This window comes from Pyrgilauda ruficollis, unplaced genomic scaffold, assembly GCF_017590135.1.
Source record: "Pyrgilauda ruficollis isolate IOZ18807 unplaced genomic scaffold, ASM1759013v1 scaffold45, whole genome shotgun sequence".
Lineage (NCBI taxonomy): Eukaryota > Metazoa > Chordata > Aves > Passeriformes > Passeridae > Pyrgilauda > Pyrgilauda ruficollis.
This window is the reverse complement of record NW_024526044.1, coordinates 3565684-3577660: the sequence shown is the minus strand read 5'-3', so window position 1 is coordinate 3577660 and position 11977 is coordinate 3565684. Positions and strand designations below refer to the sequence as shown.

Below are 11977 nucleotides of genomic sequence, written 5' to 3'. Positions count from 1 at the left end.
GTTATGCTGCTACTTATTTATAATGAAATGTAACATAAGAATAGCAGCATTAAAGATGAATATTTTAAAAGTATTTAAGATTTTATGAGGCTTCCAAGTATTAATTATAAATGACAAAAAATGTGTGAACAGTGCATAAATGGCAATTGTGATCATTGTAATGAATCATAACAATTAATAGTACTTACTGTAATGACTCTAGAAATTATTAAGAGTTAAACCCAGTAGTTCTTATAACCTAAGGAAAGTTACAGAAACGTATTTGACAGTTAAATTATTTTCTGACTTTTAAGTATACTATAAACATGAACTTTCCTAAATAGCACAGTTGTGCTTTATTGAAGATCTAATTAAAATCAAAAGCGTGGGTATGGTTTGGATCTGGTGCTAAATGGAGGATCACAAATTTGCATGGGAACACTTGCAAGGCTGGTTAAAGAAAACCCACCTGCATTCATTAGATCCCACCTGCATTCAAAAAGAGTCAGCTTAAGGTCACAGAAGGTTTTACACCCCCAGAATTTGGGGGTCCTCCACATTTGTCTGCCACTCTGTTCCTGCTTCATTTTTGTCATGCAGTTGTGTCTGCCCAGCTAACTGAGCTGAGAAAAACTCAGACAAAAGATTAGTTTCTAATTACCAGTAGTATGAGGCATAAAAAATGGTGCTTTTCCACAAAATTGTGTCATTCATTCTATTGCATCATGAATTCGATTAGAAACTAGAGTGTTTGCAGAAAGGAGATTTAGTAAATGTACCTTGTACTAAAAAATCATTGCCTTTCATTTGCTCACCTCAGCAAATTACAAACACTGAAATTCAGGCAGCTCTCAGTGATACTGAGGGATAAACTTGCCTCAGATTTGCAATTCTGTAAGTAAAGCTGGAAAAAAACAAATGTAAGGGGAAAAAACCAATCTATTCTTTAATAAATAACTCTGAAATTAGCTGATTTTTGCCATTCTGTTATTACCTGCAAGTAATAAACCAGGTGAAAGTTGCCTCTAACTTTCACACTTTGCAATGGTGTTTAGGTTACACAGGAGAAACTCCAGCAAGGAGAAACATGAGCACAGAAGGGCTTCAACAGCTTCCAACCAGCATCTTTTCCACCTTTCTAAGTGGAGGTAGTTCCACACTTTGAACTGCTCAGTTACAACTCCTGAGGACAAAGAAGACCAGTCTGTCTGTGCATTATTTGTCCATCATGTTGAGGATACGTTTAATGAGTTGCTTCTGCTCTGTGCTCCCTTGGAGTTGCTGTTTCTGTCCCATCTGAAACAGGAACAATCTCACTGGCACAACGTTCATTTTTCGCAGTAGAGTCACCTGGGAATAATGTCAGGCCAACTTAGAAAAAAAATTAAATATTGGGATGATTAATCAGAAAGACAAGTAAATATTTCAATAAATTTAACAAGTATGCAATTTATTTGGTGGAGAAAATGCTGCCACATCTTTTATCTAGCACTTTACTTGGGGAATGAATATATCTCCTGTTGAATATTACATTACAAGCCATGTTACTGAGTTTGGTATTCTCATCAGAGGAAAACTAAGCATTTTTAAACTGGAAACTTAATTATCATATGCACCCTTTTTTAATTATTAGCAACAGCAAATCACTGACAGCCCCAGACTCACAAGCCATCATCTGCAAAGCCACACTGTGGATCCCACAGGCCTCTTCAAGTTGTGCAAGAAGTGGACAGTGATTTATAGATACTTGCAAATGTCAGTTTTGGGGAAAACCTTCTGGACCAGCACAGAAATTTCTAGGTTTTGTGTGAGTCAATTAATGAACTGAATATTTGCATGAACAACATCTGAAGATACATTATCACAGCTCCAGAAAAACAAGCTTTCAGATGAAGGTATTTACAAGATATCAAAAAGAAATTGTTTGCATGCAGGAAAACATTAATAAGCAGCAAAATCTAATTACTACAAAAACATAAACACTGCAGCTGTAACACTTCTCTCTAACCATACCATTACAGCCTCACCAGTGAAAACAGAAGTGTCAATGCTAATGTAAACTCAGCTGCTGATATATATTCATTAGATTCAGAAAAGCTCCAACATTTTTTCTTCTCACCACATCAAATTTTCTCTCTGTGCAGATACAATCTGATACAAAGGGTGAGGTTTAGGGACACCGAGGCCTAAGGTGTATCTCCATTCTTGTCTCTTACTCCACAAAGATCATCTGAAAGCAGTGCTAAAAAGGGGGTTCAGGAACTGGAGCAGGGAACAGCCCAGGATGGTACCTGTGCAGAGACCCAACTCACATGACAAGAATTTCTGACACAATAAAGCTTATTCTCAAATATTCTTCCATTATTAGCTTCACTGTGAAACAGCAATTAAGCAGCAGGGAAGATTCAATGCCTTAGCCTTTTAGTCTTGATTCTAATTTACATGATTAAATCCTAACTTAGTCACTGATTACCTTCTGGCTTAGCATGCTTCGAGTTCTCATGGATTTTATTTTTGCCTTTGCTTCCTTTTCTGGGTGCAGCAGTTTTTGCCTTCACCAATCCACAGTTTTCAGCACGCTTACACATATTACTCTGTTAGCATAATGAAGAACAAATATATCAATCAAATATTAATCCATGTAAGCAATTTAACAGACACAAAGCAAATATGGCTCTGACAGACAAATTCTGGAACACTAAGTGGAAGACTGACTTAGTTGACAACTTCCATAAAACTCCTGAAGATTTTCCAGAATATATATTAAAATACTGCTTTAAAAGAACATTGCCATTTGGTGGGTACAAAATAAAATTTATCATTTGCTGGTTCCTGGATAAGCAATAAAGTTTCACATGTAAAATCTGTATGTGGAAAAAGGGTCACATTTACTTTAAAGTGTGCACAGTTAAGCCAAAATGAGAATATGTTCTCATTGCATATGGCTTTGAAGTGAATAATAATTTCTTACTTTCCTTGCTGAATGGGTCCTAGCTGTCCTAAAAGTACTCTTTAAAATAAATTTTTCAGTTCAGACTGAATTTATTCTGCATCACCACTGAAAATCACATTTCAGGCTCAAATGCTGCATTTTGTTCTTTATCACAACATCCCTAAAAGTGACTTCTCTTACATTATATTTCTAAGCAGTCCAATACAAAAGATTTATCAAGAAGATAGACTCATCCTTCCAGCATATCAATTTCAATTTGTGAAAGATTTACCCTGGAAATAAGCACCACTACACTATTTCAGTTGGACTGCAGTCACAAAAGTTTTTATTTTCTTAAGGTACCTATAACCCCAAAGCCAACTGTGTCTCACAACACCAGCACCAGAGTGAGCAGTATTTTCCCAGGAACTGGAATACCTGGTTACATGTGCACACCTGAGCACACCTGAAGCTTTTTTCTCTCCTGTGAGTCTTCCTGTGCTGAAGGAAGGCGTAGCGCTCGTGGAAAGCTGCCTCACAGTCCCTGCACTTCACTGCCTCTTCCATGTAGGAATGCAGATTCCTCAGGTGGACACCTGGACAGGTATTCAAAACAACTCGTTTTAATGGCAAGGGTTTTTTTTTTTCAGAGTTTTGAACAAGAACTGGGCTGTGTATAACCCTGAGAAATGCAAATCTCGTAGAGGAAAGCAAAAAAGAACCTTCCATGCCCTCTGCAGTGGGGTAAAATACACAAATTAGTTTAAGATTAAACAAAAGATGCAGCAAGATGTTGTAACTTCCCAAAGAAATCAAGCAGTTATAAGCCTGAATCTTACTGATTTCAGTGGAAATCATTTAACAAATCAAATACTTTAAAAAATCCAGGTTTAACACAGAATTTTCATGTATTTCTGGAAACTTAAAGTTCTATATAGGTTTTTTTGTTACTGGTCAGCTCTATTGCTGCCAACACTTCTTCTGAAAAAACAGAGGGTCACAGTACCACAGGTATCAAGCAAATAATAAAACAGAAAAAGCTAAATATTTGCTACTTTGCATTTTAAACAAATTAAAATATCAACCACAAGATGTCACCACATCTCCTTGCAGGAAGAATTTACCTGTAAAACCACAAATACATTTTACTTAAACTATTCTGTGATAATATGAAGTCAGCTATAACATATTTGGTGAGATATTGTGAAAATTAGAGATTTCACCTCTACTTACCTCTACATTTTGCTGTCAGTGTTTTCCTTTAAACTTACCCAAGTCACTTTTTCGGGAAAGGAAAGTACTACAATGTGGACATTGGTGTTTTGGCACATTTTCTCCATGTTTCTGTAACACATGGATTTTCATGGTACCACTCTGAGTGAATCTGGCTTGGCAAACGTAACATTCATAGCGTTTTTCACCTGTTAAAAAGAAATTAAAATAAGATATGCTTAGAAACTCTACTTATTTAATATAAATTCAAATTCCCACAGAATTCAACATCCATTTTCTAACAGCAACAGTCTCCGGATCAACCAAAAGTTAATATTAGTTGACAGTGCACAAAAGGCCAAACAAGTCTCCAGAAGTTTACATAACTGATTGCAACACAAAATCTTGGCTTTCTGAGTCCACAAGTCAAACTGCTGAAGCATAAAGCCATTTATATAATTCTAAACTAGGAATCAGGAATTATTTTAAATTATCATCTATTCTTCTTTGAATTCTTCATCTACAAAAATGCAGAATTATCTTCAAATATGCAAGGAGAGAAAGTGAACAGCAGTAAAACATCATTATAAGAGTGACACACCATCAGCCATTGATAATGGTGGGAAGGGGAATTAGGAAATTATTTTCTTACCTTTCTTCCCCAAAAAGCCACATCAGCTGTTACTACCATTAAAAATTACATCAACACTGGCAAGTGGCACAGCTTTGAACCAACTCCAGTCTGGTTCTGTGGAAGAAGTCCCTGCCAGGAATGGGTAACACTCGAACTCTTCCAGTTGGACTCTCATAAAAAAATAATTCAGTTTAATTGCACCAAACTGTCTCAAGATACGAACCAATGCGTGACAAGTGGGAATATTTGGAAAATTTGATTCAAACCATGCTGTCACACTCTGATTCAACCTAAAACATTAATCAGAGCACAAATTACATATCATAATTGAGCCAAGTTAAACCCTGAAGTACAGGATTGATACCCACTGCCCCTGAGATGACTTGCATGTTACAGAGTTATGACAAGAACACACTGCTTCCAATATTAAAGCAATTTAATTCTTTGTTGACCAAATTAGTTGCTGGCAATCTGGGGTCACAACAATATGCATGTTCTGAAAAGAGAGTTAAAAATCTTCATAGATATATCTCCATGTAAAATCAACTAATTGAGAAATAAAAGTGACAACCTGACCCACAGAAAATGAAATATTTCTCTAATATAAAAGAAGTTTAGGAGGAACAGCAGGACGAACTACTGGGCTTCCATCTGCCAAATCCAGAACACTGAAAGAAAACATGTTTTTACTCCAAATCACAAATTAAAAAAGGGTTAATTTCGAGGCCGAAATAAGATTGCTCTAACCCTATGAATATTAAGGAGCTGAGGCCCTGGACTTGATCACTAGCCCAGAATGCTACCTGTGTGAGTTAACATGTGCCTTTTCAGTTTGCAGGCATCTTTGCTGGCATAGCTGCACAGGTGACAGGGGTAGGGCCGCTCTCCGGTGTGCGAGCGAACGTGGCGTCTCATCTTGCTGGCCTCAGAGAGAAACAAGAGATTTTCTAAAGTAACATCTACATTAGAGATACATTTAATTAAAATGTAAGCAATTTTACAATTCTAATTGTATTAATCCTAGAATTAGCACTCTCGCATCTGTGGTTTTCCCTGCACAACCTGCCTGCTGTGGTTTTGGGACACTTCTGCATTTTTTCCCCATATTATCTTGCTTCCTTATTTAGTGTCCACATTAGCAAAATGGGAAATTTTATAATAAAAACAAAATAGATAAAATTTTAAAAAGAGGATACCTACTACTGTCAGGCTACTTGGATATACCAAACATAAAATTCTTTGAAAACACTCAGGAAAATAAATGAAAGACCAAACTCATTATGCAGAGTCTATTCACCTTCAAGTCCCAATGAAGCACCTGAGTTACAAAGTTTAATTCAATTCTACTTTTATTATGCTGTTTTTCTGATATGTTCTACATAAATATTGTAGGTATGTGACTAGGAGTTATCAAATGTTCAGTTCTTCCATTTATGAACACAATTAATGAATTCACTGCTAGATTCCTTCAAATCTACACTACTATTCACTTAAATAAAATTAAACATGACTGGGCAACCTTTGATACACAAAAGTCCAATAATTTGTGTGGCAGTACTGGAGAGCTCTTTCAGTTTTCTTCATTCAGGTAAAGCTTACACAAATGTGAGTTCTGTAACAGCAGTGAGTGCTGAATGCTCCTTATTGAAACAAGGGAAAGAACAGGGTAATTTAATATCAGCTGTCAGGCTTTTTAAGGATGCAAGCTATCAAAAATCTAATTACTAAGATAAGGTGCATGGAATAAAGTTCAGGATTGCTTACAGCTTTAGATCTGGACACAGCACAAATTCAGATATTGAACATCCACTAAACTGTGGTAGTGATTCAATCACAGGTGCATTTCTAAAAGCCTGTGCACCCAATTCAATTGGAATTTCCAACTGCACCCTTAAGCAGACTCTAAGGTACTTTATTCCTGATGAAGAAAATTCTAGTCCTGGAAAAAACTCATACATCATCAAGCATATAAACAAAATATCTGAACTTCTTTTTAGACATTAGCTGGTATTGTCCTACAGTACATGGAATGCAGTGTAAATGAGGACCAAAAATGCTTTTGTAGGATCAAAATCACACAAACACATTGTCTAGCAGCAATTTTAGCATAACAAAAGAGAAAAAGCTCTTATAATGCAACTAGTTAGAAAAACCCTAAATAATTGTATGAATATTAATTTGGACCAACACATTTGCAAATACTACAGGGACAAATAAGGGTTCCAGGAATTCAGGTTGCTTGTTCCTTTTTTACAAGATGATGGCGATGAAAAGATATGCACACAAATGAAATGTAATGGAATGCATTGCAATGAAATAAAATGTAATGAAATAAATGCATGGCACCACAAAGCTGTAGCCATCAGCCACCTTGCAGTAACACTGCAGCACCATAACAGATAAACACAATCCATCAGTGTGTCCAAGGCCATCAGCAGAACCTGGACTTCTCACGGTTAAAAAATCTGGGCAAAAACTGTATGTACATTAAAATCCTGGCACATGAAAACCTTCATACCCTCCCAAAAGATTCAGTAAGGATTCACTTACTTCTACACTGGAGTATTCACATATTGTGCACTTGAAAGGCTTCTCCAAAGTGTGCTTGTACCTCCTGTGTCGTGCAAGCTCCCCTCGAGTCACAAAGGCCGTGTCACACTCACTGCATTTATGGGGTTTGTTCCCTGCAGCAATACATGTGAGACTTTTACTCAACACCACAACAATGTGATTTGTCTGCCTTACATCAACACGCAGAATTTTTTAATAGAACCTTTTCTGATATTCTGATTTTTTACATACAATAAATCATAGAATGATTTGGGTTGGAAGGGACCTTAAAGCTCATTTTGTTCTACCCCCTGCCATGGGCAGGGACACCTTCCACTGTCCCAGATTGCTCCAAGCCCTGGTCAACCTGGCCCTGGACACTGCCAGGGATGGGGCAGCCACAGATTCTCTGGGCAACCTGTGCCAGTGCCTCACCACTCTCCCAGCAGAGAATTTCTTCCATATATATGTACACAGTGAGTTTATTATAAACACAATTTATCACTTTGCTTCATATGTTTATATAGCAAAATGAAAACATCACAGAAAATTCTATTCTGCATGCAGGAATGAAGCACAGCTGAAGTCACTGTTCAGCTGACACGAATTGTTAGAATGGTACTTAACAAAAAAAACAAAATATACACACACAGAGTTCCTAACTACAGACCATGTCTTTTCAGTGCGGAACACCACAAAAAATCAGAGGAATTTCCAAGCATAAAATGATCACAGAACACAGCTCTAAGGCAAAGCCACTTGCCTGCTAAGTCAGTTTTGAAGACAGTATGTAACATGAAGTATTTTGAAGCCTTAGGTACCTGTATGTGTGTTCACATGGTTGTGCAGCAGAGCTGCTGTGCGGAAGGCCTTCGGGCAGAGGTGACACACGTGACGTTTCTCATCCGAATGGATTTTCAAATGACGCCTGAGACTCGACAGCTTGACTGAGGTGAATGGGCAGAAAAAACAGTTGAATTCTTTTTCTCCTGTTGGAACAAAGACACATTTACACTATAAATGCAACAAAATAATGACTTTACTCTTTCTAAAAATGGTACCAATTTCTAAAGAGTCCCTCTAGTCTGGGTAAAACTACTTCAAACTTCTACATCAAAGGATTCATTAAGACTTAAGTGATTTGCTGCCAAAATTGTGTTAATTGTTAATGATAGTTTAGAATCTAATCCCAGGAAACCTAACTCCTACTCTAGCCCTCACTACCAAGACAGGATAAGATTTCCTCTCTAAGTACCATCTTTATAACTTACAACCTGTGCAACAAACTTCTTGATAACAACTGTGTAATTAGCACTAAGTAAATTTATGCAAAGATTTGGAAATGGCAGGTTAAGCTATTCCCAGCTTTCTGGTGCTCCTGAATCTGTAAAGTGCCTATAAAAAAATCATGATGTGAAAGCCTCTTTAAAATTACTGGTTGAATTTGAGGGGAAAAGGTCAGTTCTTTGGAGAAGTAATAGAATAAAGTTTGGGGCACAAGAGTAATGAATTTCTTTTGAGAGTAACAAGTTAAGATTAAATGTGCAACACTTTTAGTTATGAAGAAGATTTGAAACTGTGAAATGGCAAATACGTCATATTTGAAGAGTCTTTCCAGAACAGTTGTCTCAGCTCCCAAGTGTGCTCTCTGTAATGATTTTCATGCTGAGACAAAATGCATTTTATACAATGCTTTATACCACACAGAGATGTGCAGATAACACTTCGCTTCAGTAAAAGCAAACAAAACCACTTTATTGTCATTTATTCATTGTGGATTCATGCCCACACAAAGGAACATTGTTAGCTTTGTTAAAACTGCTCAAATGGCTTCCTATAAAGGCTGTAACTGAAACAGGGGACATTTACAATTTGTACAGTATCCATAGAGACCCCCAGCCAAGATACCTTAACTTCCAGATACAACACACACATTTACAGACTCAACATCATTGATGTCATCCAATTTTTACAGCACACACACAGTTTCTAGGGAAACAGATGCTTATCTGTTCTCTTTTGAGTCAGTCAAAACTTTAACTTCTGTAACATACTTTTAGGTTTCTAACATCTTAAATCAGCCATTTTCTGTTACTCTTATTTAGGCTCTGGGAAAGGCTTTGCTGACAGGTATTGACTGATAAGTACCCACCACCCTCAGCTGGCAATGTGGAACCACTCTAAGCTCAACCATAAACCCTCAAACAAGAACATTTTGAAGCTGAATGAGTGGATCAAGACACTAAATAAATTACTAGGTTTATTCAAAGGCACTTATACAATATTAACTTTGAAATCTCCCTGAAGGCTTCAAATACCACACACTGTTCAAAAGACCATTAATTTCTAAATGCCATCCAAAATGTCTCTCCTGAACACAAGGCAGATGACATCAGCCTGAACAAGATCTTCAAGCACTTAGGGCTAAAGGTATTATTTCTTCTTCCAAATTTCCACAGAATGTTAAGACTTAACCTAATCTAAACAATTACCACTGTAAGTATTTAATGCAAAACTTCAACCTCAGTTCAAAATCTTACTTAACATGCCTTATCTAGAAATTAATTATGAAGATTATTAATTTTTTACCTTTATCCTGATGTGGAGCACAAGCCTCAAATTTTAGATTCTTGAGATTTCTTACAACTGTTTGTTCTGATGCAGTTGGATATTCCTGCTCTTTACTTCCATTGAATAAGTCAGACAAATCATCACCACCTTTGCAGCTCTGACTCTTTGCTTCCCCAACAGTGGAAAAAACTTCCTTTCCTTCCCCCTCTTCAGATGGGCTCAGTTGCTGGATGTTATTTTCAAATGTAATGGTATCAATGTCTCTGTCAATCTATTTTTAAAAATAATGTGTTTCACAACTTTCTCAGTTAAAGGCAATAGCTAGTGGCAAATCAACAGAGCAGTCAACAAAATGCAAGCCACCAATTCATTCTGATTTTCAGTCTTACATGTGATGGACAAAATTTGCATTTAGCATATACATACATTTAGCCTAACTGGTTACAATTAAGTAACAATAATTACTAAAATTATGCCCTCCCTCTTCAAAATTTTATATAAAATTTCAGAGCATCATTTTGAGATTGCAGCACTGAGAACACAGAAACACATATCTTCAAACAAAATATTTAAAATTTCATTTCAGTACTTTTAAAAGGAAATGAGAAGTATGTTCTGTTTTTTTAACAAATTTAGGACTTCTGCAGGCTAACTGTAATGCCTTCTTTGTTGTATACCAATTAACCAGGTTGTGATACTTCTTGCATTATCTAGACTCAAATATGGCAACATGACCTACCTCAGAAATTATCTAGTGATGCATGAATTTTATAAGAAAAAAATAATGTGGTATTTAATTGTAAAATAATTATAATAGCTAGCACAGGAGTGTTGCATGTCCTTTTTAATAAAATTCATTTCAAATGGGACTGTATTACATAAGCAGCTTTAACAATGACTGAAGGATTGAACTAATTGAATTAAGGAGAAAAAGAGCAATTCTGTAATGCTGCTTAAGAGATGGAGGCTACCAAACAAATGGTAGCAAACTGATGAACTAAATTAAAAATTTGTCTGAATTTCAACAGTTAATATCATGTCGCTATCTTCTTGATAATCTGGGTCTCTTCCAACTCAGAATATTCTCTGAATCCAGAAAGTCTAAACTTCTAGTTTGTCCTTTTTAAAATGAGATTAAATTGTAAAAAGATGTATAGGGGACTGGATACTTAAGCCCAATAAATAATATTAATGCTTAATCCAGAACCAAATCGGTGTGACAGCAGAAGCTAACAGGGAACAACATATGTCTAATTTGTACCTCCATCAGGAGCGTGTCTGCTGGTTTCTCTGTCGCCTTGCTTCCTGCACTCTTTCCTTGCCCTTCTTCTTGCATTATATGGATCTGCGCCAGCTCCAAGTCATGGAACACGCGGATGCCGTCCCGCGGGGTCAGGGCCATGCCCGGGGGCACCACGGCCTGGATCAGCCCGGGCAGGGCGCTGTGGGCCCCCTTCACACACACCGGCTGTAGGCTCGGTGTTCCTCGCCCTCCTCAGACAGATCAGGGCCCTGCGGGAGCCCTCCCCACACACCGGCTGTAGGCTCGGTGTTCCTCGCCCTCCTCAGACAGATCAGGGCCCTGCGGGAGCCCTCCCCACACACCGGCTGTAGGCTCGGTGTTCCTCGCCCTCCTCAGACAGATCAGGGCCCTGCGGGAGCCCTTCACACACACCGGCTGTAGGCTCGGTGTTCTTCCCTCCTGGGACAGAGATCAGGGCTCTGTGGGCTCCCTTCCCACACACCGGCTGTAGGCTCGGTGTTCTTCACCTCCTGGGACAGAGATCAGGGCGCTGTGGGCTCCCTTCACACACACCGGCTGTAGGCTCGGTGTTCCTCGCCCTCCTCAGACAGATCAGGGCGCTGTGGGCTCCCTTCACACACACCGGCTGTAGGCTCGGTGTTCCTCACCCTCCTCGGACACAGGGCCGCTCTGGCGGACGCGTGTCCCGCCCGCACTGCGCTCCCCGGGCCGCTCCTCTCCTGCGCTCGGGTCAGCCCGGCCTCGCCACCCTTTCCGCTGCAGCCCAAAGCCCCGCACGCTACGGAGCGATCCTGTTCGAGGTTAAACACGAAGGCAAACCACGGGCGTTCAGGAC

General features: G+C 38.4%; 1 protein-coding gene across 1 annotated transcript; it reads right to left on the bottom strand.

Moving 5' to 3' along the window:
- Window positions 1-482: 482 nt before the first annotated feature.
- Window positions 483-10057, bottom strand: CTCFL (CCCTC-binding factor like). The gene is made up of 8 exons (XM_041478494.1): window positions 9897-10057; window positions 8129-8254; window positions 7308-7441; window positions 5561-5681; window positions 4183-4332; window positions 3368-3507; window positions 2453-2573; window positions 483-1350 (listed from the first exon to the last, which is right to left on the bottom strand). Exons 4-8 carry the CDS (start codon window positions 5670-5672, stop codon window positions 1223-1225), a joined length of 651 nt encoding a protein of 216 aa, XP_041334428.1. The 5' UTR covers window positions 5673-5681; window positions 7308-7441; window positions 8129-8254; window positions 9897-10057; the 3' UTR covers window positions 483-1222.
- Between the last annotated feature and the right edge of the window lie 1920 nt (window positions 10058-11977).